General features: G+C 49.1%; 2 protein-coding genes and 2 long non-coding RNA genes across 5 annotated transcripts; 1 reads left to right on the top strand and 3 right to left on the bottom strand.

Moving 5' to 3' along the window:
* The first annotated feature begins 5227 nt into the window (after window positions 1–5227).
* LOC127335653 (putative serpin-Z8) lies at window positions 5228–8475 on the top strand. The gene is made up of 2 exons (XM_051362373.2): window positions 5228–5981; window positions 7783–8475. The coding sequence occupies exons 1-2, from the start codon at window positions 5270–5272 to the stop codon at window positions 8337–8339; spliced, it is 1269 nt and encodes a 422-aa protein (XP_051218333.1). The 5' UTR covers window positions 5228–5269; the 3' UTR covers window positions 8340–8475.
* A 5128-nt stretch (window positions 8476–13603) lies between these two features.
* On the bottom strand, window positions 13604–17010 carry LOC139836153 (uncharacterized). Its single transcript, XR_011752531.1, has 2 exons — window positions 15196–17010; window positions 13604–13876 (listed from the first exon to the last, which is right to left on the bottom strand). It is a non-coding gene; the product is annotated as an uncharacterized lncRNA (long non-coding RNA).
* A 3235-nt stretch (window positions 17011–20245) lies between these two features.
* LOC127335650 (uncharacterized) lies at window positions 20246–21786 on the bottom strand. Its single transcript, XR_007872912.2, has 2 exons — window positions 21247–21786; window positions 20246–20810 (listed from the first exon to the last, which is right to left on the bottom strand). It is a non-coding gene; the product is annotated as an uncharacterized lncRNA (long non-coding RNA).
* Window positions 21787–22928: 1142 nt separating this feature from the next.
* Window positions 22929–25432, bottom strand: LOC127335648 (F-box protein KIB4). 2 transcript variants are annotated; one of them, XM_071826638.1, is made up of 2 exons: window positions 25160–25432; window positions 22929–25082 (listed from the first exon to the last, which is right to left on the bottom strand). In XM_071826638.1, exon 2 carries the CDS (start codon window positions 24429–24431, stop codon window positions 23109–23111), a length of 1323 nt encoding a protein of 440 aa, XP_071682739.1. In that variant the 5' UTR covers window positions 24432–25082; window positions 25160–25432; the 3' UTR covers window positions 22929–23108. The 2 variants fall into 2 exon arrangements, with proteins under 2 accessions (XP_071682739.1, XP_051218330.1); XM_051362370.2 differs by having other exon boundaries at window positions 22929–25063.
* Window positions 25433–26312: the final 880 nt, after the last annotated feature.

Below are 26312 nucleotides of genomic sequence, written 5' to 3'. Positions count from 1 at the left end.
CCGCTTCTACTATATCAATAGTCTTCTAGTTCCTCCTAGACACCGTTTCATTTTAAAAAAATACTAAAAAATACCCTTGGATCATAAAATCTCTTAATTGGATATTTGCTAGGAATTTTCATCCGTAAGGATCAATCGCTACCTCCCGACCCATAGGTTGTTTGCTCAATCAATAACATGCAGTCTAGGCAATTCCTCGCGCGATTGAGCGAGCCAAAGTACATTGCTACATGTTCTGCATCTTTTTAGAAACTGTTGCGCGTCTTATACTTTTATATAAAAAAAGATTAAGCCCATTAAGATATTTCACATGTTATATATCGCTCCGGCACTGCGCTAGCCAGGGCATATGTGGTCTCACCTATGACAACGTTGTTCCTGGGTCATGGCGAACAATCTAGGAGCCAGCGGCACCTTCTGAGGCAGCTGGTGGTAACTACTTGATGAACTGTAGTTTCCACCAAAGCAAGTATGGAGTTGGATTTGGGCTACAATAGGTGTGAAACCGAGCAGAGCAGCCGGAGCAGGTAAAAGAACTGCTATCTTCATGTCATGGGGCAGCTTCATCTGAAAATAACAACCAACAAAATGTTAGTCCATCTCCTGATCAATAATTACATGGGCAGAATTTAAGTGCAAACTTGATCTATATATATAATAAATGAGAAAAGACGCATCATTTTTTATATAGTCAGGAACTCAGGTAAGCTTCGCTGGTGTATGTGTGGGGGGGGGGGCACTAGCCCCCTGAACTGCACTAAGCTCCGCCAGTGTTTGCATATATTTGGTTTCAAATAGTCAAGGCCACTATGATGAAGGTCCCCTATGAAGGAAGGTTATACAAACAAAATCTATATCTATATCTTACTAATAAATGAGCTAATATTTTCGTCGTTTGGTCCGTCAAAAGTGCACTTTCGTCCATCTTTATAGGCACCTCCGTACGTTTGCGCCTATATGCTCATGATATATACGTGTTGGAAACCGATCGGTTCAATGTGTCCCCGTCAGTTTCTCCCGTCGACGGAAACGACTCAACGTCCGGTTCCTATATATATATATATATATATATATATATATATATATATATATATATATATATATATATATATATATAGGGCGCGTTTGGTAGACTGGACGCTCCTTGGCTCGCATCGGTACAACAATTTTCGGTTCGTTTGGTTGCCTGGACTCACTCGCGTTATTGCATTGCACGATTCTTAAAGCACCCTCGGGCCAGGCCCTGGAGGAACGTCCGATTCAGCCGTTTCTAGCGATGCAGGCAAATCTCGTAAGCAACCCATGGAAAGGGGAATTCGATGTAACCTATGCACGTGCTCAATCTCCCTTACATTACTCTACACATCCTCTATTCAATCAACACAAACATAGTCCGAATCAAAATAAGTTGTACATGAAAAATATGCGTCTCGATGATATGAATCAATTCCCACAATCGGTTTCGAGTTTGGTTGGTCGTAAATTGTTAATTTCGTGTATGAAGTTTTAAGCTAATTTTTCAAAATTCATCGCACACGCTCAACCTTTTGAAATTTCCTTTGAGGAATACACCTCACCATTCCGCATGATTTTTATGTTGACAGGTTTTTGTTTCGGTGTACATACACGGATAGATAAATGACTCGCTAGTATATTGTAATGTGTACATATATGTGAGTATAGTTTGGAGTACTCTTGCTCAACTTCTCGTTTGCCATCTTCATGGATGGCGACGTGGTGATGATAGGTGAGAAGTGAGAGATGATAATCCATGGTGGTGGCGGCATGGTGATGTTCGTCTTTGCGGTCGGTGACGTGGTGATGCTTGTGACCGGCATGACCGACGGTGTCATGGTGATATTCGGCTTTGTTGTCGGCGACATGGTGATGCCTGTGACAGGCATGAACGGCGGTGTCATGGTGGTGTTCGTCTTCGTGTTCGGTGACGTGGTGATATGTGTGACCGGTGTGACCAGCGGTCTCATGGTAGTGTTCGGCGACGTCGTCGGCGACATGGTAATGCGTCTGACGGGGCATGAACGGCAGTGTCATGGGGGTGTTCGTCTTCGTGTTCGGCGACGTGGTGATGCCTGTGACGGGCATGACCGGCGGTGCCATGGTGGTGATGGTTATGGTATGTGATAGACAGTAATCCATGGCGGTAACCGTGTAGGTGTAGCTAGTGGCGGCGATGTTCTTGTTGTGCTACACCGAAAGTTCCGGTCTATCATATTCAGCCCAGTCTTGCGCCTAGGTAGCGTAAACCCGCCTTGGCCACTGTCGGCGGGAGTGACATGGTGATCTTTCCGCGCACCGGCGTGGTGCCAGGCTTCATGACAGCGGCGGGAGGCTTTGTGATAGGTGAGGAGGTGAGAGTTAAGGTCACCATGTGGATAAGTGGTGAGGCTAAAGCTGGGCTCGTATGAAACCAAACAAACTGATCCTTACATTTGTGTTGGGCTAAAAACTTGACCCAGGTGACCAAATAACAGGCCAAATCTGCACCGTGGCCCGTCTAGAACGAGATGTGGATTGTTCCCACTGCGACATATCGTGGTAGCTAGACTGTTCCGAATGTGTGGTTTTGCTTAGATTTTTTTATCCTAATAATGGCAACCCCATAGCTACTTTTATATATGTGTTATGCATACTTCCACCGTTCCATATTACTTGGTCTATTAGGTTTAGTCAGAGTCAAATGTCGCAAAGTTCACAAGCTATGCATAAAAAGGTATAAGAATCTACAATATCAAATCAATATTAGAGCCATAATAGAACATATTTTCATATTATATATGGTGCAAATGAATTCTTAGTAACATTCACATAAATAATTGCAAGGTTCACGTCATCTAAAATACTAAGAAATCCTCTTGAATCAGAAAATCTCTTAATTAAGTATTTGCCGACTTTTCAACGAAGGACATAACTTTCTGCGTATGCATAAGTTGTATATGTAAGCATTCTTTTTAATCTTTTATGGCTCTGCCCGACCCAATACCTGATTTTTCCTTGAGTTCACGCGATCCCATTAATTTATAGCGAGTATAGCTGACATTCCGAGTTCTCTCCCTCCACCGCTTTGTCATACATGTGTTGCACTACATCACGGTAAAGGCTTTGTCATACATGTGACGATCTTCTTCAGCCCTCCATTATTATTACCTTTACCCTCCCTATTCTTCTTCCCTAGCTGCTCACCCAACGAATCGGAAGCCATTCATAACCATAGCAGCTGGAAACGGGGAACGGTGGTCCGTCCCACGTTCCGGATTCAGTGACCCGGAATCCGAGTCGGGAACGAGCTAGGATTCGGTACGATTCATCTCAGATTCGCGTCCCCAAATACAAGCTACGATTCAGTTCAGCATTAAATCCCCAGCAGTTGATTAATCACACACGGCCGCAGTTTCTTTTCATCTCCCAAAACGACTCCTTGTTCTCCCAGATAAACTCCTCATTCCAGCGACTCCAGAGTCCAGCAAGCATGGTAATCAATGAAATTATGCTTCCATTCTCTATAAGAGCTCCCGTTGGATGGATTTCTCCCCTCGTCCCACAGTATCGTTCCGGATTCGCCGTACCGAATCAAATGGGATCGCGTCCCCGATCAAACGGGATCGATCCAGAGATGTATACCCCTTACGTTCCCTGGTTTTGACAGCCACCGACTCCCGACTCCCGTACCCCGAATCCGTGCCCCGTTCCCACCGTTCCGAAACATGGCAACTATGTGCATGACATCCTTTTTTTTTTTTTGCTTTTCATCTTCTCCATGCAAGAGTAACCAAAGATGAATAGTTCCATAAAAAAGTTAATGAAAAGGGGCATTGAAATTTGATTATGTTCATATGGTCGAACAAGTATTGCAACATGCTCCAAGTTCGCTTCCCCATTTCGTCCTACATGGGTTATACGAGGATAGTTCATTAGCATAGCCAGAACACATGTCAACAACACATATCTTCTCCGGCGGACCATTGCGTCGGCTTCTTATATTTATCGTTGCTCCGCCGATTACTACCTTCTTCCTCCCTCTTCTTGTCCTCCAGCCACTCACGCAGCAAATCAAAAAACAATTGGTGGCCTCCCTCTTTTAGTTAGTCTTCTCCATGCAAGAGTAACCTATGGAGGAATTATCCATTCACAAAAAATATTTAACAAAAAGAGATGATTTCATCAATTTTAAGATCCGATTCGCCGGCCCAGTCTTTTAGATGTGCTCATAGGTAGGGGCAGAGCTAGAGAAAAAATTTCCTTAATGCATTTTTAGGTTTGCAGTCTTTGCTAACTGAATTTATGCCTCCTAGCTGGTGCACTTTTTTATTCCTAACCTGATGCACTACTCTCAATTAGTGTACAAGTACTAGTAAGAAAATCTTGGACTGCATCAGGGTAAGCCTAAAGATCTCCACCCCTGCTTATAGAGGTAGTGTGTGCGTGTGTACATTTATAGAGGTTAGTATATGCGTGTGTATGTGAGCGTCTGCCTTTGTGCTGTGTTTTTTTAAATTTTTTTTGCCTCCGTTTAAAAAGAAAGATGAACCTACCTACTACACCACTGGCAATAACGTGAGAGGCATCGAAAAGTCCTTTTGGATCATGGGCACCAGTGTTCTTATTGTATTAAAAAATTTGAAAATTATATTTGTATATTTCAAAAAATTATGTAACAAAATTCGAAAAGTAGATAATTATGTATTCCACTAATGTATAAAATCTTAATTACAAACGTTTTATTTTCTGAGCTACACAAAAATGACAAAGTCTAAATCTTTTTGGAGATTTGAATCACTATACTCAGATCCACATATTTGTTATTTTTGTGCAGCCCAAAATACATACTATTTTCAGTTGAAAATGTTGTGGGATACAATACTGACTACATCATGATTTATTTTCAGATTTTTCTAACATTTAATTAGTTTTCTGAAAAGAGATTACTGGTACTCATGTGTACCAAATCTCTATCCGAGAGACATGTCCTTCATCAACACACTACGAGTAGTAGAGATACGAAGCACGAAAGGAAACTAAAAGCCAAAAGATTCCGAGAAGAAAACAAAACCTGCCAATATAGATTGTTTCCAATTTAAGAAAATGTTAAATTGTTTCCATTTTGTCCCAAATTTACCTCGCTTGAGAACCGACCTAAATAAAGCCGATTCTTGTTAGAGGTTTATTAGGAGAAATAGCGTGTATTAGGGAAAAGAAGTGGTCACCTACTCTTTTCTCCACGAGATTTTCTCTCGAGAGTCGAGAGTCAGCGATGGAAGCGACGAGGAACCCGATGGCGCAGGCTGACCTTGTCGGCCTGGCGGCGCTCTCTGCCGGTCTCGCAAGGTCCCTGGCCGAGGAGAACGCTGAAAACAACCTGGTGTTCTCGCCGCTGTCCATCTACGCCGCGCTCGCGCTCGTGGCCGCCGGTGCTCGGGGATCCACCCTGGACGAGATCCTCGGCGTCGTCGGCGCCCGATCACGCGGCCAGCTCGAAGAGATCGTCGCCCGTGTGACGGCGGACGCACTCAAGGACCAATCCGACTCCGGTGGTCCGCGCGTCGCCTTCGCGTGCGGCATCTGGAGCGAGCTCACGCGTCCTCTGAAACCAGCCTTCCTGGAGGTCGTCGCCGGCACGTACAAGGCAGAGGCCAGCACCGTCGACTTCATCAACAACCCAGAGGAAGCACGGAGCCAGATCAACGCGTGGGTAGCGCATGCCACGAGCAATCTGATCGGATCCATCTTCGGTCCGCGATCAATCACCCCGCTCACCCGCGTGGTGCTCGGCAACGCCATATACTTCAAGGGCAAGTGGGAAAGGCCCTTCGACAAGAAGCGCACAACCAACAAGCTTTTCTACCGCCTGGACGGCGGCACCGTCGACGATGTGCCCTTCATGAAGAGCCGGTCGTCCCAGTTCATCGCGGTGCACGACGGATTCAAGGTGCTGAAACTCCGGTACCAGATGGCACAAGCGCAAGGTAATCCATCAGGCCACACTATACGTGTCGATCTCTACCTCCAATACATACTCTGGGAGGCCATCCTCAGGGCATCTCCAACCGGGCGACCCATCCCGCGCCCGCGCGTCCGGATGGGTTGAAACGGACAAAAACCCGGCCCAACGCGGGGACGCACCGCAAAAGCGGACGGCCGCGGCGTCCGGAACGACGCAAACCCGGCCCAAATCTGGGCCGGGTTTGCGTGGCCGCGGATGGCACGCGGCGTCCTCGCGTGTCCGCCCCGTCCGCCTCGGCTGGCCCACTCGGTGCCCCGGCCCTATTAAATGTGGACTGGGGAAGGGGACTGTCCCTATCCAGTCCCCACTTTCCACTCCGGCCGCACGCGCGAGCTCGAAGCTTCCGCGCCGCCATGGCCCCGAAGCGCGAGTTCGAGCCGTCCGCCAACGACCACGAGGCCGGCAGCAGCCGGCAAGTCGCGCCGCCGGCGTTCGCAATGGGCCGCCGGCGCCTCCCGCACGCGACCGGATCTACGTCACCGTAGCGGTGGCGCAGATGTTCCGGGGACGCCGGCGCCCCAATGCCGTGGGTGGACGTGCACCTCCCCACGGCCGGCACCCGAGCCCAGATCGGGTTCCGTGCCGCCCATCCCGGCTCCGGCCGCGCCCGCTACGCCGAGATCCGGAGGCGCCACGCCGCCTGCCGGCGGACCTCCGGCAGGACCCACAGACGGCGACGCAAGTCCCAACCGGGACTTGTGGTTCGAGGTGGAGCACGATGCGCGCCGGCGCACATGCTTCACATCCGCGACGGCGCGGCCTCGCGCGCAGCCAGCCACACCTGCTAGGCGGGCTGGCCGCCGCCCCGGCGGCCTCTACATCAACGAGCCCGCGCCCCAGCCCCAGCCCGCAGCCCCAGGAGGAGGAGAACGACCCGGAGCTGCAGGGCGGCGCTCGCGGCGCACCGCGAGCAGCAGGACCTCGACGAGCCGGCCAAATGGCCGCACCTCGCCGAGGCGCTGCGCACCTCCGCGCTGGAGGAGGCGGCCAGGAAGGCCCAGGAGGACGCCCTGTGCGGAGGCGTGGGCCTTCCCGGAGCCGGCGCGCCGTCAGAGGAGGCTACGCGTCGCGGCGCTCCGGGAGGAGGAGCGCCGGGCCGCGCGCCCGGCGGAGGAGGAGCGCTCCGGCGGAGGAGGAGCGCTGTGCCACGCGCTCGGCGGAGGAGCAGCTCCGGCAGCAGTCCGCCCGCAGGGCACGGCCGCGCAGCCGGCGAGCCCGCCGAACCCGCAGTCCGCCTGGGAAAGGGCGCAGTGGGAGCCCTGGCCGGAGTCCCCGGTGCCCTCCGGCGTGTCGAGCCCAGCGCGTCGCCGCCGGGGGGCGTCGTCGTCATCGATGCCGACGATGACGAGTACTACTGGGGGTAGTACTGCCGGCGGCCACCGTGCTCGCAAACCCTGTGTAGGGTTTCTTTTTTTATTTTAGTTTAAAGCCCATATAGGGCTTTCTTTTGTGTAAAAATTGCCCAAAATAGGGCTAAGTTTAATTAACCACTAGTTTAATATTTTTTTTGGCTGTTTTCCTTTTTTATTTTTATTTTGTTATTTTAATTACATATGCGGTGCGTCCGCGCGTTGGGCGCAGCGTGCGACCCAAACGGACACGCGGACGCGGGGCGCTGTCCGGGTGTCCGTTCGGCCACCCAAACGGCCCAAAACGGACGGCCCAGCGCGTCCGTTTGGGTCGCCCGGTTGGAGATGCCCTTATGACCGTATTTCTCCAAAATCTTAATTACTCCATTATGCTGACTTGCCGAGTGTTGACAGGCTATGCGAAGGAGTCCTCTGATCGTAACAAGCGCACCAAGGTGTCCTCTGACAAGCCTACACAGTTCTCTATGTGCATCTTCCTCCCTGATGCCCGCGACGGTTTGCCGAACCTGGTTGACATGATAGCATCCCAGCCCGACTTTCTGCACGAGCACCTGCCGAAGAAGAAGGTCGAAGTCGACGAGTTCCGGGTCCCAAAGTTTAAGTTGTCCTTCGAAAACAGCGTCGTCACCATTCTCAAAAAGCTGGGGCTTCAGTTGCCATTCAGTGACCAAGCCGATCTGTCTGACATGGTAGAGCCTGATGAATCCGGCTTGCCATTGGTCCTGAGTGATGTCTTTCATAAGGCGATTATCGAGGTAAACGAGGAAGGCACCGAAGCTGCGGCTGTCACCATGATGAGCATAAGGATAGGATGTTCGATGAGACCACGGCCGCCACCTCCCCAAGTAGATTTTGTCGCTGACCATCCGTTTGCCTACTTCATAGTGGAGGAGACGACCGGTGCAGTTGTGTTTGCAGGGCATGTCCTCGACCCATCTAGAGAGAACTAGGCCGTCTCGATTTTCTTTTGATTTGGATATTTGTTGGAGTATAAATAATGATATTCTCATGCTACGTTTGTTTTTATCAGATATCTATATTCCCTTGTGTTGAATGTAATTCGAAGAGAAATTGTGCGTCCTATGACAATAGTAAAGTTTCAAAGAAGTCAGTTCCGTTGTGCTTTACATAGTTCAGTCTTTACACACTGAAGAAATTATACAAGGTAACTCCGAAACATCCAGAGACATAGAGTGTACACGACACGGATGAAGGTGATCTGGATGTTCTTACTGATGCAATCTGACCTTCGGTTTTATCCGCATCATGGTCGTTATCAATAACTACGCTCAAGTCCGACGTCACGGAATCATGAAAGAGAAGACGGAAAAAGACTTGGCGAAACCGGCGCACAAACCGGCGCCGCCGGCCCCCACGCCGATCCCAACCGGCGCGCCGAAACGCTCGCAGAACGAGAACCGGCGCCGAAACGCTCGTCAAAACGGGCCTAAGGCCACATCGGTTGCCCGATTGACCAAGAACACGAGGGGGAGAGGGATGAACACGAAGAACACGACGAAGAACACGGCGAAGAAGACGATGAACACACGCAAACGCACACCAACCCGATACAATTCCGGTTTACTCCCGATAGCCCGAACCACTATCCCGATAGAATCTCTCGAGAGAAAGACACGAGGTTGAATCCCCGAGAGAAAGACCGGTATACGATCAATAGAGTCACACGAGTGAGAGATCGAGGTAGAATCACAAGTATGAAAGATCAATCATATGAGGAGTGCCTCGTACAATAGATTTGGTAATCTAAGGAGGGAGTTTCTATGACATCCTGGCCCAGGGCTTAATAGGATTGATAGGATACTCATACCAACAAGTTGCAACTTCTAAGCTTCCGGAGGTTAAGCGTGCTTGGCCTGGAGTAATTTGAGGATGGGTGACCGACCGGGAAGTAGTTCCAGCGGGGGCGCATGAGTGAGGACAAAGTGCGCAGGAAAGACATGTGTTGGTCTGTGGGGCTAGTCTAGAGATCCTAGAGAGCTGCCAGGGATAACATGCCCGGCCAGGGGTGGTCGGGGTGTTACATTTTCTATCAGAGCCGACCTTCGCGGTTACACGGGCGTGTGCGGGTCAGGGGTTCGGGCATGTGGCGCATTACTGGTGTGGCCCGTCGTGGCACACGGCATGACACATGTGACGGCACTGGACGCACATACGTGTGCCAAGAGGGGACGTTCCTGGCTTGGGGCTGATCGACGAGGGCGTCGATCTTCTAAAGGGGGATGAGTGTGACATCCTGGCCCATGGCTTAATAGGATTGATAGGATATCCATACCAACAAGTTGCAACTTCTTTTCCGGAAGCTTAGCAAAGAACTCCGAGGTTGAGCGTTCTTGGCCCGGAGTAATTTGAGGATGGGTGACCGACCGGGAAGTAGTTCCCGGGTGCGCATGAGTGAGGACAAAGTGCACAACAAAGGCATGTGTTGATCTGTGGGGCTAGTCTAGAGATCCTAGAGAGCTGCCAGGGGTAATAGGCCCGGCCAGGGGTGGTCGGGGTGTTACAGTTTCCCTAATCTCAAAAGGATTGTGGAGGCATAAGCCAAGTTCTCACTCAAATTATGTCTAACCTCATGAAGGGGAGGTGGGAGCCTATATATAGGGAGCCACTAAAGGATGGGTAGTTTAGGCATACAAATAGCATAGGGGGTAAAGTAGCATGTCCGGGGCATTCCGGCGATAAGACCGCCGGGCTGGGCGCCGGTTCTCGTTCGGCGAGCGTTTCGGCGTGCCGGTTGGGATCGGCGTGGGAGCCAGCGGCGCCGGTTTGTGCGCTGGTTTCGCCAAGTCTTCTCCCGTCTCCTCTTCCATGCTTCCGTGACGTCGGTCTTGAGCGTAGTTCTTGATGACGACCATGATGCGGATAAGACCCAAGGTCGGGTTGCATCACTTACTAAGATGTTTAAGATCCACTGAAATTTGCCAGGTTTTAGATTTTTTTATGGAAGGCTTGAAATGAGCCCGCTTTGAATTAAGAAGCTATCAACCGGCTAGAAGTTACACCATGAGTTACAAAACACACACGAAGCGCCAGCTTGACCCATGAAGAGGGAGCCTTGTCTTCTATTGCACCGGAGCAATCACAACCGTGTCCACACCAACAAACCTCCACCGCACCAAGACTACAACCCAAGGGGAACTCAACGACGGGCCAGCCACCTAGCATAGCTTGAGGAACCAAAGGAGACGCGGCGACGCCTCCAAGAAGGTGAATGGTGCAAGAACGCGTCATCGTCGTCGGCAGAGACGCTGCAAAGTTTTCACCCAGATCCGAGAACCACCACCCCTGGAGCTCGGGCTAGGACCAGACCAAAAACATATCATCTTCCCATGGCATTTGGGATAGGCACACCGGCAGGAGCTACGACCATACCCCAACCTAGCAAAGCCCCCCAAGGCGCTATCGCATCAGAGCCGTGTAAATGTAGACAGGCCGATGTTGCGAGAGGGATGCGACACCAATGAGAGGTCACAGGGTGATCCACAAGACACTACCAGAGAGGGTAGCACGAAGCAATCCCCCCAGGGGGAGCAGGTTGAGGCGAAGGGATGGAGTTCATCATCTCGAACAGTAGGGACATCATCGGGACGCCTTCAACAAGGAAACGACACCCGCAGGTGACGCTGACACCGGCATGGACCAAGGCCGTGCGCGACTTTCGCCGAGGTTCAAACCTGGTCCAAAATCCGCTCGCCATTGCGAGGACGCAGAGCGAACATAGCAGAAATCACCACCGCTCCACCAACCAAAACCGCACTATGAACTAGCCCCAACTAGACTCGTCCATAGAGGAACGCAAGAGCTGGCTCGGAAGGCCAGGCCGGACCCGAACTAAACGTCCAAGATGCTAGTTCGGTGGCACCGCGACAACCACAACATTGCCAGCGGGCAAGCACCTGTAGTAGCACAACCAAACTAGTCAGAGGGAGAACATAGCGCAGCAAGCACGAGAGTACCTGCAGTACTGAACATGCAGCCTACCCGGCAAGCACGCACCGGCCTAGGGACCCCATCCCAGAAAGCCAGCAAGGGCATGAAGCAGAAAGATGCCAGAACTGCACGAAGGCCAACAGGGCACCAACAGCGCTGAGCGGACAGGTCACCAGCACCCGAGCAACCAGCTCAGAGCGAGCACGGCTAGCAACGGGCCGGGCATGGTGGCGGAAATGGACTCCGGCCACCCACCCATGGCCGACAGGGGCAGTGGGGCAACTAGGCCTTCCTGGCCCATATCTAGGCCCATGGGCCCACCCACACACCGGCGGTCAGGGCGCCGCCCAGGCAACCCCGACACATCCGCCCACCTCGCCGCGACCATGCATGGCGGGAGCCATGCTGGGCTCAAAACTTAACCCTAGGAAGCCAAGAACCAAATCCTAGGCAGCCCAACGAACGCGGCCGGCGGCAGCCAAGGCAGCACCGTGCGCGAAGCCCCAGCCACGCCACGGCCGCCGCCCTCACGGCCCCCAATGGCCGAAGTAGCGTCAACCTAGAACGGAGCCGGCGAGCCTCCCCACCGCAAGGAAGGGGCTCGCCTCGTCGAGCCCTCCAAGCGCGGGGGAAAGGGGAAACCGCCTGGCCTTTGGCCGACGGGGGAAGGAGAGGAGGGAGGGTTCTGAGGCGGGGAAGGTGGGGGGCTCCGTGGTCGCCTCATATACTCCAGTAATTTCAGGTGCCATTCCCCATATTTTAGATTGATACATGATGTTTCGTCGGGTCAAGGTTTGTTTCGGAGTGTATATTATAATATTTTGTCCATGTGACCATGTCTCACCAAAATTCACTGTTGCTTTAGAAGGGCAAGACCATGTCTTTTTTGTACCTGAAAGTGATCTATTTCCGTTCACATTTCACAGCCAGTTAGATATATACACGAACATATGGGACAACTCTCACGCAAAAGAGTAGCAACTTAACACATAATCTTTTTTTTTTTTGAGGAAAAGCCACCATGGGAAGCTTTATTGAACAATGAAATAGTAATTACATCGTTTATCAAAGCTTGAACAATAAAACTAGGTGGATCATCTACCCACACAACAGACTGATCTCCTGATTCTTTAGCTAAAGTATGGGGCTACCACATTTGAATCCCTAGGACAATAAACGTAGCAAATTTTGACAAAGGAACATGCTTGAATAGCTATATCCTGATATATTTCACAGGCAGCTGACGCTGAACCTCAACCTTCCACCATTGTGTCCACAACGTCCTTGCAGTCAGACTGTATAATTAATCTGTGAACCCCAATCTGATTTGCTAGGGCAATTCCGTCACGCAACGCCAAAGCTTCAGTAGTACCTGCATCAAATGCAAAACTCACTCTTCGACTGCTTGCAGCCATGAACTTCCCCATACTATCCAGAATTACTACACCTGTAACCCCACTCCTTGTATCATAGTCAATAAGTCCAAGGCAGCATCAATATTTACTGAAACGAAATTTTCAGGTGGTTTCTGCCAGGAACTAGTCTTCTCTTGGATCCCTTTTTTCAATGATCTGGTAAAATTTGCAGTTAGTACTCTAATAGACAAAGCTGCATCAGTTATCCGCTGCTCCTTTTCACCATTCACCACATTTCTTCGCATCCACCAAATATACCAGGCAGTCACCAATATTAGTTCCCTACAGTCAGGTTCAGAAATCTGTAACTGTATAAAATTACTGTAGCAGATCATATATTCAAAAATTGCACTTCCCGCTCTGGCTGTATCTATTGCTTCAACCACCAATTTCTCCAATCATACAGATCTCCATACTTATTGCCTTTTCACATTGAAATAAGGTGTGTTTTATATCTTCACACTGTATCTTGCATATTGGGCACTGAGCCGTTGTGGGTATATGTCTGTTTGCCAATACGCCGAGACATGGGAGAACTCCATGCAATGATTTTCCACTAAATATTGGAAAGAGTCACTTCTTTCAGCACCAACCAACAGAGGGGGCCCAAGATATCTATCTGAGAGAGCCTCTGTTACTATATTCAGTCTTGTGCAAACTTCCACTCTCCTGTCTAGTGGTGTATTTGGACTAAAGAAAATACTTGATTCCATCACTCACAATCTGCCCCGACGATGCACAATATAAATCAAGAATATTTTTCAGACATGTGGCATTAGCATCATCCGCTTCCATGAGAATGAATAATGAATGAATCATCTGCAAATAGCAAATGAGACACAGATGGTGCATTGCGGCACACTTTAACTCCAATTAAATTTCCTTGCTCTTCAGCATGTGTTATAAGGGCTGAAAACCCTTCCGCACAAAGTAAAAATAGGTAGGGGCTCAATGGATACATAACTCTTAGATACATACATGGACACATGGGAAAGCTCTCGTGCAAAAGAGTAGCAACTTAACACAAATAACTCGCTATAGAAACAATGCATCAGGTATTCAGGTTAGTTCTCCATCCAAGCATGTATGCCTGCACCAAGTGTCGAAGATCTTAGTTCCAACTTCTGCTGGTGATCAGTCCAGGTTACGTAACAACAGAACAAAAAGACCATCTGGTTAGGTCCAGTAATACAAAACTGAAGGAACTTGGTACATTATGCATGCAAAGGAGAACCACCAGTACATTATGCATGCAAAGGAGAACCACCATGTATAGCACAGAATTGTCACAAAATTCTGATTAAAAACTGTAAATTAGTAAACTACCATCTCACAAACTCATCCAGGAGATAACATAATGATGCAAGTACTCAAATTCTGTTTGCAATTAATAGAATAGAATTTTACGGAGTTTCATACACATGCTTCTGTTTGTAAACCATAAATTCAGTTCAGGCTTAACCCACAGATTGCACCAGCTATGTTCGACGTTGGTGTCACAAAATATATATCTTACAAGAATCATTCAGGAGATTTCAACTATGAGAACCCTTTTATACATCAAAAACAGTAGTGTACTGCAACTGAGGCAAGAGAGTAGTTCTAAAACAGCAAGCAGTAAGTTTGAGTTGCAGGCAGCATGCATGAATAATTCTTTTCAAATACAGTCAGAGAGATACAAAAATCTACTCTACTACATTGAAACTTGAACAATTAGCTCAAGTAGTAGGTTTGGTTCATAGAAGTATCTATATCTGAAGTCATATTTCATAACTAGAATGCATGTTTACAAATGTCAAGATGTGCGGTTGTCTGATATGAGTCTACAAATGTGGCACGATAAAAAGGACTAAGTCTGTGCACCACGACTCGACAGTAAAATAACCGTCAGGTACAGCATCCCAGGAAAAGAAAACTATGCCTGAAGGTTAATGTTCCTGTCATGTACCTCTGATGTTTAACTGACATAAAAGCAAATTTCTGTCAAAGTTTGGGTTCTGCAGGATAACGTATATTCCTGCCAATGCCAAGCTGGCAAGAAAATGAGGTAGAATAAGCAAAAGGAAGGAACTGTTGGTCACGTAATTGATTAATACATCACACAGCATACTGAGAAATGAGAGAACTTACACACGATACCAAATGCTTTGCTAACCATAACTTATGTCAAACAGCATAGGAATACATGTTCAGTTCTTCGCATCTAGCTTGATCAAGTTAAGAGCTAACATAAAAAAAACTCAAATGTGCACACTATCACTTGAAAGTTGATGTTGTATCCTGCTATTTTAGTTGATCATATGACCCAAAACGAGAGTTAGGCAGACAAGGTACTAGTACTACAAGCATAGCTGAGGCAAACTCATTCTAACAGGGCAAACCTTCAAATGCAGTAAGACAATAGAAGGAGAGCATCCATTTCAAAGATAGTGAAGCCATGTACCTTCAGTTTTGAGTTATGTATTCTCTTGCATATCTTGTCTCATGAATGAAGAAGTATCCTTCACTCCTGTCAAGCATCAAACATTTATACTGTCTGGATGCTAGTTTCTCTGCATTCTTGGACAGGTCAAGTAAATTGAAGTCAAGTTAACACTTAACATGGAGTAAGAATGTCAATGAACTAGTAATACAAAAGGAAATGATTTTTGGAACAGATATGTATGTTTGCTCATTTTCATTCTAAAACTATTTTGATGTCAACTATCAATACTTAAAGAAACAAAAAAAAGCTAGATCCTGTTGCAATAGAATCTGTATAGGAAGTTAGGAGCAGGTTTGTCTCAAGGAGTACAGTAACGGTTAAGTTCAGAAACATGTTCACACACCGTCACCCGCAGGCCTTTCAAGCTTCGTGGGGGGAGGCAGGGCGCAAGAAATAAACCAGCCGCACTAGCACACCAACAGTACCCAAAGACATCGACCCAACCTGTAGCCGTAGCATCGCCAAGAGTGGCTCATAACACTCCGACGCTTCAAAGGAGGCACGATATCCAAAGGCGCCGCCATCATCCGGATCTGTGTTTTCATCCTGGAATGATGGACGGAGGGTTGTCGAGACTCCACGAAACACCTCCAAGGAGGAAAACGGCGCCCACAAGCGCCGTCTTTGCCGGCACCGACCAAGTCAGGCAAGACTTGCGTCCGAAAACACATGGCCACTGCCTCCAATGAACTACCTTGACAAGAGCCCATGCCACCCGGCAAGCAAGACCACTGGCTAGAGGGGAGACGCTGACGCCCACAGCAGCCGGTGGCCGCCACCCCGGCATCCAAGGAACTACCACACCCCGCGTGGTCGATCTTCACCGCCTTCCGAGGCCGCCCCTGCCTCGACTTCCATTCGTCGCTGGACCAAACAAGATCCTCTATCAGGCCGCCAAATTTGCTGGCCAGACGACCACGACAAGACCGGACCGCCGTCATGGCACCCACTGCCTCAGCGATGCCGCCCAGAAAACCCACGGGCTTGAAGTCTTGCAGAAGGGCAGAGATACACCAGCTGCATCAATCAGCAGCCAAGAAATTGGCTCTGAAGCACCACGCCACCCACCACCTAGGAAGGCCAGGCCAGCTGCCCTCACGCATTTGCTCTGCGCGAGTGCAGAGCCACGCTGCCTGCTAGGAGCCAGCACACCTGCAGCCGCTGAACACCGCCGGCCACCGCATCCACCAAACCAGAGCCGCGCCGTCGAGGTGCACCGCCACCGCAGCCATGAATCCCGGGGCCGCTGCCCCGGCGCCCAAGAGCGCCGCCACGCAGCCCGCGCGGCTGGCCGCAGCACCGCATCTCCAACCACCAGGGGCCGCCGCCCCGGCCTCCGGTCCCTCCCGCGCGTGCCGCGGGCAGAGGACCCCCGCCCGGCTTTGGGGACAGGGCCCGCCGCCGCCGCCACCGCGTGTGTCGTCGGCAGGAGAGGGCAACGGACCGGCGGCGCTAGCAGCCACCGGGGGCGAGGTGACGCGCTCGAGCTGGAGGGAGGCGGCGCGAGGCTAGGGTGTTGCTTGGGTTCGGTCGGAGTGGTGGTTCGGTTCGGTCGGGCCGGTGCTGGCTCGGTCGGACCCAACTAGTCAGCTAGTAGTGTGTTTCGGGTTTGGTCAAATTCCGTAACACACGAAATTAAACAAATTCCGTCCAGCCCGCGCCGCGCACCTGCTGCCACGGCCGTCGCCGCCGCCGGAGCCCGGAGAGACGACCATACGTACTGGCAGCAACAGAAAAAAAAAAACGACACAACGAATGGGCTGAAATGTGCCGGGCCCAAAGCCCAGCACCCGAAGAGGTTTTATAAACCGTCCCGTCCTTCTTCTCTCCCGCTCCACCCTGTCCCTCCTGTCCTCCCTCCTCGCTCGCCCCCCTGCAAGAAATACAATCGCCGATCATTCCCGCTCCTCCTCGATTCTCTTCCTCTCCTCCCGCTTCTCCGCCAAGATGGCTAATGGCGAGCCACCGGAGGGTTGGGCCGAGTGGCTGCGCCGACTTCTCGAGCGGCACCTCGCGCGGGCCATGGTGGCGGAAACCAAGAACCGGGGCAGAGGGAAGAGGCTGGAAGACGGCGAAGGATCCGCGGCAAAGTCCTCCCAGGAGCCACCGGAGGGCTGGGCCAACTGGCTGCGCCGGCTTCTCCAGCTTCTGCACCGGCACTTCGCGCCGGCCAAGCTGGCGGAAACCAAGAACCGGGGAGAAGCCAAGAAAGGGGAAATCCCCCAAGAGCTCACACTCGACTCCTCTTCCCCGCCAGTCGTCCCCGCGCACCAGTCGGCGTCCGAGCTCGTCATCCCCGCCAGCCAGACCAAGAACGGGTCAAAGAAGCGGCGCCGCAGGCCACGCACCAAGAACCCCACGGCGGCGAACCCCTCTCCGTCCCAGCAGCCCGACGGGCTGATCGAGCCCGCGGCTGTCGTCGTCGCCGCTCACGAGCCCACGCCCGACGCTCCCGCGCCCGCCGTCGTCGCCGAGGCCGACACGGAAGGCCGGCAACAAGACGCGCCCAAGAAACGGCAAGGCGGACGTCCCGAGCGGGCGGCCCAAGAACTCGCCCTCGAGCCGATCGTCATCGAGCACGACGCCCTCAGGCCGACGATCGCCGAGCAACAGCGCGCGCCCAATGCCGCCGTCAACGAGCCAAGGCCGGCCAGCGAGTTGGACGCCGTCCCCACGCCCAAGCCAAGGGTGGTTGCCGTCTGCCCCGACCCCGACCCCTCCAATGGGTGGCTCAAGCCAAAGAAACCGCGGGCGCGCTGGACTCCTGTCCCCCCGCCGCCGCGCCTACCTCGCCCGACGCCTGCGCGCCGTGCTTCGCCTCCTGCCAGGCCGACTCGGCCGCCAGCTTTTGTGCTTCAGGTACAATCCCTCATTCTGCTTTGGATGCTCTGCTTTAAATGCTCTGTTCAATCTTGTTCAGTTCAGAATCGTGGAGTTTCAAAAGTCTTGGGGTTTTACAATCTTGTTACATGTTTGGATCAGTCTTCAGTACTCTGCACAGTTGGATTTGTCAATACTCTGTTCAGTTCAGGAATTTGGGGTTTCACGGCTTTCAATTCAACAGTAGAGGTTTACAGCCACCCAGGGGCCGGAAGGAAACTATAATTTAGGCCCTAATTGTTAAGTATCCAACTAAGAGTCCTAGTCTGCTAGAGCGTAACAACTGCTCTGTTCAATCGTGTTCACTTCAGAATCGTGTTCACTTCAGAATCGTGGAGTTTCACAACCCCTCATCATGTTTTGCATGTTCTGGTCATACTCTGCACAATCTAGAAACTTTTGATGATTTGTTTGATTTAATGAATTTTGAATACTCTGTTCAGTTTAGGTACTTGGGGTTTCACGGCTTTCAGTTCACAAGTAGAGGTTTAGAGCCAGCCAGGGCCCGGTAGGGAAATACAATTTAGGCCCTAACTATGAAGTATCCAACTAAAAGTCATTTTTACCGAACATTATGGTAGTATAACCTTCTAAAAGAACTAAATCTTGCAATAAAAAGATTATTGGGACTCTTTACTGTTAATATGGTATCTTCTAGCCAGATGAGATTACTCTAGTAGCTAGGTGCGATTTGGACAAGAGTCCCATTGATATAGCACACACAAAAATTGGCCAAAAGAACAAAATAAAAATGTGAACCAAAACACTCACTGCACACATATGTTAATTAGAGTGTACTAGAACGTACCAGCTGATTGATGGAAAGAGCACTGGTTGAAAAGTAAAAGATCAAGAGGTTGATGTGTTAGTTTGCCGGTAAAGAGGAGTGTTCTGTTTACGCAAACACCTACTGCTTCAGTAATCCATTCATTAGCAATACATACAAAGTATTACAGTAGTAATTAACAAAATGGGAGCCCTCACATTCTTGGGAGTTACACGGCCTGTTTACAGCCATGCAAGTTCTGAATCAATAATATTTTGTAGGGTGATGAAAGTGAAGACGAAGAAGATAATGATTTCTGTATCAAGAAAATGTTTGAGCCTGAAGGACAAGAAGTAGCTCAGAAGGAAGATAATGAAAGAGAAGAAGAAGAAGAGTTACACCTCAAGTATTGGATCAAAAATCAGGAGCTCAGGGGAAAGAGCAAGGGCAAGGATACAACTCTGTGCCTCATTTGCTATTTGGAGCAGAGGGATAAACTTCCTGCAATCGCCAATCGAGAGGACGCGGTCTCTCTCTCTCTCTCTCTCTCTCTCTCTCTCTCTCCTCGTTATATTCTGTGAACTAATAGCACAATATGAAATGAATCTAATCCTTTTATCTTCTGTTTAGGCCCGCCGCCATCTAAAAGATGCTCACAACATCAAGAGGAGGGACCACGTGTGCAAGAGAACAGGTTGCTGGGTCACAGGAAGGAACAAGAGAGAGATCGGCATGCACCAGATTCTCTGCCACAACATGTAGAAATTATCGACCTGGTCTTCAGTCAGTTTGGACAGGACAGGAGTATCAACCGCGCAACCATTGTTCAGTATTGGCTTAAAGCTTAGGTTATGGTTGTCTGTATAATCACTGCAATTAGTCAGTTCATGTAGTAAACAGAGGCGTATGAATGCTGGGTTTGGGCTCTGAATTTGGTATAGTTCCACCCGTTCTAGAGTACACAATCGAGGTTATTGGTACATTTTGGCTTCGACTCTTTCATTCATGATGAAAATCATAGTATCTCACTGTTGTGCCATCAGAGAAAGGTTGACAAAAACAGTTTATACACCAGTTGTATACACAATTCATCCTCTAGAAATTTTCCATATATGCTGGTAGGAATTCAGCAAAATGACACATGACTGCACATGTTCTGGGGTGCTGTTCAGTAAAGGTCTAGGGGATATGAAGTACATCCTCTATTCCATAATATTAGTATATTTTTAGTTTGCCATAACATACTACATTATGGAAAAGAGGGAGTAAGACTTCAAAAGTTTCTAGTTGTATGGAAATTCTTGTGGAATTTTTAATGTAGAAACTACAGGGACACAATAGATTGAGACATGAATAGTGAAATTGTTGTTTAAGATGCCTTGCTTTACAGTGAAATTGCTGTCTCGACAGAATTCTTGTAACTTACCTTCTGTGATACGCACCCGATCTATAACCTCATTAATCCATTGGGAAACACCACGAATTCAGATACAAGATTCAAATCCAAGAAAGGGAAGGAGAATAGAAGCAGTAGTCTGGGTTGAGAGGAGCAAGGGAGGAAGGAGATCAGAGCCAACGCTCGATTACAATTTGGCTTCCAAAAGTTAAATCTCCAGAACGTGGGCCCACCTCCAGCTGTCGACGCCTCCGACAACTGGCAGCTATCTCCTCCGTTGCTTCACCTCACGTGGTCAAATCCAGACCGCTGAACTTGCCGTTCAGTTTGTGATCACGCCTTGCACGAATCACGAAGGCTTTCTGTTGCTCCGTTCCCTGCTGCGCGATGATCTCCTCTTGGTGCTTGAGCTTCATTTTATTCTGATGATTATCCAGGTTCTCCTTCTGCCATCTTCGAAAGGTCCAAGTATTCGTGCACAGAAGCACCCCAAACCGAATAGCCATTACTTAGATTCAACACACCAACAAACTGCAGGGCACATAGAATATATTACAAAATGAGTTAGAAGCATGCGCCATATACTTAGAGAAAATGCAAGATATGAATAGTTGCAGTCGCCATCTCCTTAGAGAAAATGCAAGATATGAATTTTTGATACTTTGGCACTAAATTTGTATGCCGTATAGTATAGTGCTCATGCTGTGGTCGCTGGTATCATGCAAACTTAAGAAGGTTGTTCAAGGATTATCAATCTTAGGTCCATATATATGTTCTTAGATAATGACCACCTTAGTACCATGTAGGATCCACTTTTCTGTTTACATTCTGAATGTTAACTTGTACAGGAGATGAATATTAGTACATGGGTAAGTGGTGTGGATCCACTACTCGTTTATACAGATTTTAAAGGAAGAACTTTCTAAGCAGAATTTAAAAAGTTTGAACAGTACAATGACATTTTTACCTTGCAAAATCGCTTGAAATTTTAGTGGATGGAGATCTTGTTTTCAGGAAAACAAATAGGATTCATTGAGAAACAGAGGCCAGACCAAACTTTCAGAATGTCGACGCCTTTGAGCGGCCGGAGGAGAAGGCCACAAATACTGACTGACCTAGAGAGCAAAACTCAAGCTAATCCGCTCATCATCTGCTTAACATAATACTCGAATGGTAACCATTGTGCACAGAAAGGAGAAATAGAACTGCAAGTCATGGAGTCTCGTTGACACTCATCCAGCCCTCATAATATCCAAGACAAAAAAAAAGATCCCAAATTGCTAAACAATCAATACACAGATGCACACACAAAAAAATATCATTAACCAGATTCAAAATTAGATTTGTTGACAAGTCATAGCATTGCATAAACATCACATAAGACTTCAAAAGTTTGTAGTTGTATGGAAATTCTTGTGGAACTTTTAATGTAGAAACTACAGGGACAAAGTAGGTTGAGACATGAATAGTGAAATTGCTGTTTAAGATACCTTGCTTTACAGTGGAAAGTTGCCCCCCCCCCACCCCCCCCCCTTTCACAAATAAGTGGCGGTTTCAGCATTATTTCATTCAAATTTTTGAAAAAATGACGGAAAATCCTGTTTTAGATCTTTAGATTGGAGAATTGAAATTTACATGCATAGATTTATCATGAAAACCATTTCTAGAATTTTCTAATTTTCTTGGGTTTTATATATTAGAGTAGGAAACTAGTGGTCAGAGTTGCATCTTGAAGGCCATGTTATTGTCCAAAGTGGCAATCTTTTGTGAACCTGAGGGAGTATCAAATACATATGTATTATAAATATCAACTGTCCAGTGGTTTCTGTGAGCCTGAGTCCACATTCAGAATATGTTCATTAAATTTTCATGAATACATAATTTATATAGACCATAAAATGAGAACAAAACACATGGCAAGAGCAAGGAAGTACATTTGACATGGAACGCTGCAGGGCATCATTAAAATTTGCACGAAACTCCGACTTGTGACAAAAGGCTGCACTTCAGGATAACGAGCTCTATAAAACAAAAACTTTGCTGGTAGGATGAAGAAGCACTTTTCATCCACAGTATCTTAATATGGAACAGTGGTAGAGGCATAAATAATGAAACATGGAAGCAAATTGGTTCGGGTAAAAAATCAAAATGGCCTCGATCTCCTGTGGTTAATAAAATACAAAAAAACATAATCTAATAATAGATTCAAGCGCATTAAAGCATCAAATGAATAAAAATGTCCCTTACTGGTAACAATAGAGGCATGATATCAGAGAAATCTGCTAGATATGCCTGTGTATAGATGAAGACAAAAGAGTAGGATTGTTCCACAGTAACACATAGGAAAACACAAAAGATATTTCCACTTCTGTTCTTTATTTATTGAACATACTTTAAGAAAATGTATCAGTAAGAAACTAATGTTATACTGTAATTTGGATGAAGTAAATCTTCCCCATTAAAAATCTTGGAGTTCAGTCTACATGCTAGTTTGTCGGCCTTTTCAGCTACACTATCAAATTAAATGGAACCTGACTATTACAAGGATTATATCTTAAGAAAAGGGAAACTAAAAAGGTAAAATGTAATGCAAATGGTTAGTAGTGTAGACAGATGTACTCTAAATGAAAACGTATTAGACAGTTCAGAAAAGGAAAGTAAAAAATACTCTATATGCCAACTAATGTTTGGAGAAAAGATAAACGGAACATGCCTCCGTTGTCATAGCTTGCGCCCACAGGATTGGAAAAGTTGGGTCAACATGAACCTACCGGACAGGTTCTAATGACATCAAAGAAATGGGCTATAAAATTACAACAAGTTATCTATCTAAGTATTTGTGCAAATCCAATTCATCCTTGCGAGACTGGGTGTTAACCATATGGGGTTCGGCCAGCTGCACCAAAGCTGAGGTAAAATTTCTTCCCTGGTGTCATTTTCCAAGTTGAGAACACCTATATCCCGGCAATAATTCTTATATTTCCAAACATGTGACTCGCTATCTGTGAAATAGACACAATTTGGCTTCAACTGGGGAAATTCTTTAGCACTAAGGGATTGTGACTGGTTATACCCAAGAAACAACACCTGATCATGCAAGTCCTTCATTTCCACAAGCTCTTTTGCTGCCATATCAACTTTATATAGCAATATTTTCTTGGTCTTGCATATGAGCTTGTTGTCATCCGTATCTATGAGGTCAAAATCCCTGCGAACTTGCAGCAGATCACCGCACGGAGTCTGAACAACATACATGCACGCAGGGATATAATTCTTCATGCAATCTGTAATTGTATTCATTGTGAAGGTAGGACTGGTGAGATCAAAAGTGTCGACTCTTCCGAATCTCGTGAATGCGTACAGCAAACCATCCGTGTAGATGCATTGTTGGTAGTCCCAACCTGGCGGCAGCAAGGTCCACTTGCAATCTCCTACCCTTGCAAACGAAAGCTGAAGTGATAGACCGTGAATGAGAACTACAATGTAGCTTCCTGTGGACGGATCAAGAAATATGAAAGATTGGTGGTAGAAGACGTCACGAAGCTCATCGAGAGCATGAATTGTCATATCGTGACCAATATATTGAAAGTCTAAGTCAATGTCGTGCATTGGGTCCCACAACTCATACTTGTCAATTGTGCCTGCGTTGTCAAAGATCGGCTTCACACTCTCATTGGTGATTACTGACGGGAGAGCAATCTGTTGACCAGTGGCCACATTGACAAGGTGTAGCTCGGACTTCTCATCAGCAGTAAGAAGCCAGCCATGTGAGGACCCAACCAGATACCTACTGCGGATAGGCGGATCTGGAAGAGTAAAATTGTAGACTCGCTTTTCTGCGAGGCTGTAGAGACAAGCTACGTTCTCACCAGCAGACTCGGACGTGTAGAGGAGGCAAGGGGTCTGAGGCCTTTTGTACAGTTCAGGCTGGCTGAATATGGTGGTGCACGCAGAGCGCCATGACGAGCAGACAGATCCGGCACGGATGAGGTCAGGGATCTCCAGGAGGGCAAAGATATCCAGCAATACATCCTGTGGAATCTCCGGCGAATTTCTGACCACGACCTCAGTTTCCAAAAGCGGCGAGTTTCTCTGAATTTCCTTTAGCGAACAGGAAGAAACAGATAGGAGCTTACGCAAAGTTCTCAACATAATGGCTCGAGATCAGTATCCTGGCTAAGCTAGATGCCTTCACGGCTTCACGAGAGCAACTGCAAAACCAGGTCTTTTGGAAGACGAATTGCTTCTGCGCACCAACCACAGGTGTTATCTGATCTCAGTTGAAGCACACTGACGACAGGCAGGCTCCTCCTGGCTGCACTTATAAGGTAGCTGAACCAGCCTAAGCATCACTTCTGATCCGAGTAGGTGATGTAGTCCGAATCCAAGAACGATACGAGCATCGCCCGAATTTCTTTTGTAGCGGCCACAATGTGGAAGAGATTCGGATTTTCAAATCCGACTTGTTGCCGCTGTAGGAACTCCGGTTGAGAGCCAAGAGGGAGAGAACTAACCCGCGGCGGCGTCGCCCAAGTGCCCGGCCGCCGACGGAAATGGGTCTTCCTGTTGTCGACCCATGCGGCATGTTGGACGATGACGACGACCTGCAGATGCGACTCATCCACGCGACACGATGGCACATTGTACGCCCGCAGCAAGGACTCGTACAGAAATAGCACAACTGCCGTCGCCGCGCGTCAGCTAGACATGCTCCTGGACACCAGCACCCTCCCGCGCTGCGCCGCCTTCCCCGACCTTCCCGAGCTCGTCCGCGGCTGCGAGCTCTGCGATTTGGGGGCAGAGCTAGGAAAATTTCAACTTTCAAGGACGGTGACATAGTAGAGGGTGGGCAGGAGGAGTAGGGAGTGAAACTGGATTACCAGAGGGGAGTGGGGGAGGGTCTGGGACGAGCAGCATCTGGGGAAGAAGCGCCGCTCCGGTTGTCCCACGCTGTCGGCGCTGCTCGCCTTGGGCGGTCCGGACGGGAAGCCATGGATGGCGGGAGGAGGATCCGGGCGGTTTAGGGGAGGGGAGCTGCTGAGAGAGTGGTGCAGTTGGCCGGCAGCGGGATGTGTGCATCGCCAGCGCCATGGAAGAAATCGACCTGCGCAGGTCGGGTGAGTTTGTGAATTGGGTCAACAAGATAGGATTGAGGGGCACAGGTGACTTTTCACCTGGTTCTAAGGAGCATCTCCAATGGAGCGACACAAACGTTTGCATCCGCTGTGCCGAAAAATGCATCGGGTAGCACGTCCAGCGGAGCATAATGACTGGACCGTCCACGGCAACGTAAACCTGGCGCACCGCGGACGCTGCGCGGTCGTGGAAAGTGTCCGCGTTCGGTGCACCCGGGCCCGGTCAGTGACTAGGTAAGCAAAATATTTCTTCACTACTAACGACCATCTTTACAATGATGCTTAGTCGAGTTAACATAAAACTACAACTGCTGTACCTACTCGCTGTCGTGCGGCCTACTACTAGCCGTCGGAGGGGCCAGCGCCGTCGTCAAAGCGGGAGCGCTTCACGGACTCTGCACCGCACACCGCGGCGATCGGACGTCTCGTGCTGCCGCCTACGGCGATCAGATGTCTCGTCCTGCCGCCGGCAGCGGCGTTCGAGGGCTTCGGCCAGGGAGGAGTCCCACTAGACTCTCCACCGCCGCCACCTGGGCCACCGCCTCATTCGCCTGGGATGCCGCCTGCAACCCCGCCAGCTGGGCGTGGAAGCGGGCCCTGCCCCTAGCCGCCTCCGCCACCGCTTCGTCCCTGGCGGCGACGACGCTCGCCAGCTCTCGGTTCTCCTGGTCGACCCGCGCGGGAGAAGGGCCCCTCCGCTGGAGGGAGTCTAGGTCGGAGCACATTTACCCGCGAGCCATGGCGACCACATAGTTGTGGGCTTCCTCCTCCACTGCCCAAGCCTGACGGCACAGGGCGTCCCCAGCGAGGGTCTCGAAGGACGCGAGTAGAACCCGTTGGTCGTCGGCGAACTCGAAGCGGCCGGGTACGGCATCGTCGTCGTCGGAGATGTCGTGGA

Source organism: Lolium perenne, chromosome 2 (assembly GCF_019359855.2).
Source record: "Lolium perenne isolate Kyuss_39 chromosome 2, Kyuss_2.0, whole genome shotgun sequence".
In the NCBI taxonomy this organism is placed as follows: Eukaryota; Viridiplantae; Streptophyta; class Magnoliopsida; order Poales; family Poaceae; genus Lolium; species Lolium perenne.
The sequence above is the reverse complement of the archived record's forward strand: the minus strand, read 5'-3'. Positions and strand labels throughout refer to the sequence as shown.

Coding starts and splice junctions, on each gene's coding strand:
- LOC127335653 (XM_051362373.2), top strand. CDS start 5,270: ATGGAAGCGACGAGGAACCCGATGGCGCAGGCTGACCTTGTCGGCCTG. Junction 5,982..7,782: donor CCAGATGGCACAAGCGCAAG/GTAATCCATCAG, acceptor GAGTGTTGACAG/GCTATGCGAAGGAGTCCTCT.
- LOC127335648 (XM_071826638.1), bottom strand. CDS start 24,431: ATGTTGAGAACTTTGCGTAAGCTCCTATCTGTTTCTTCCTGTTCGCTA.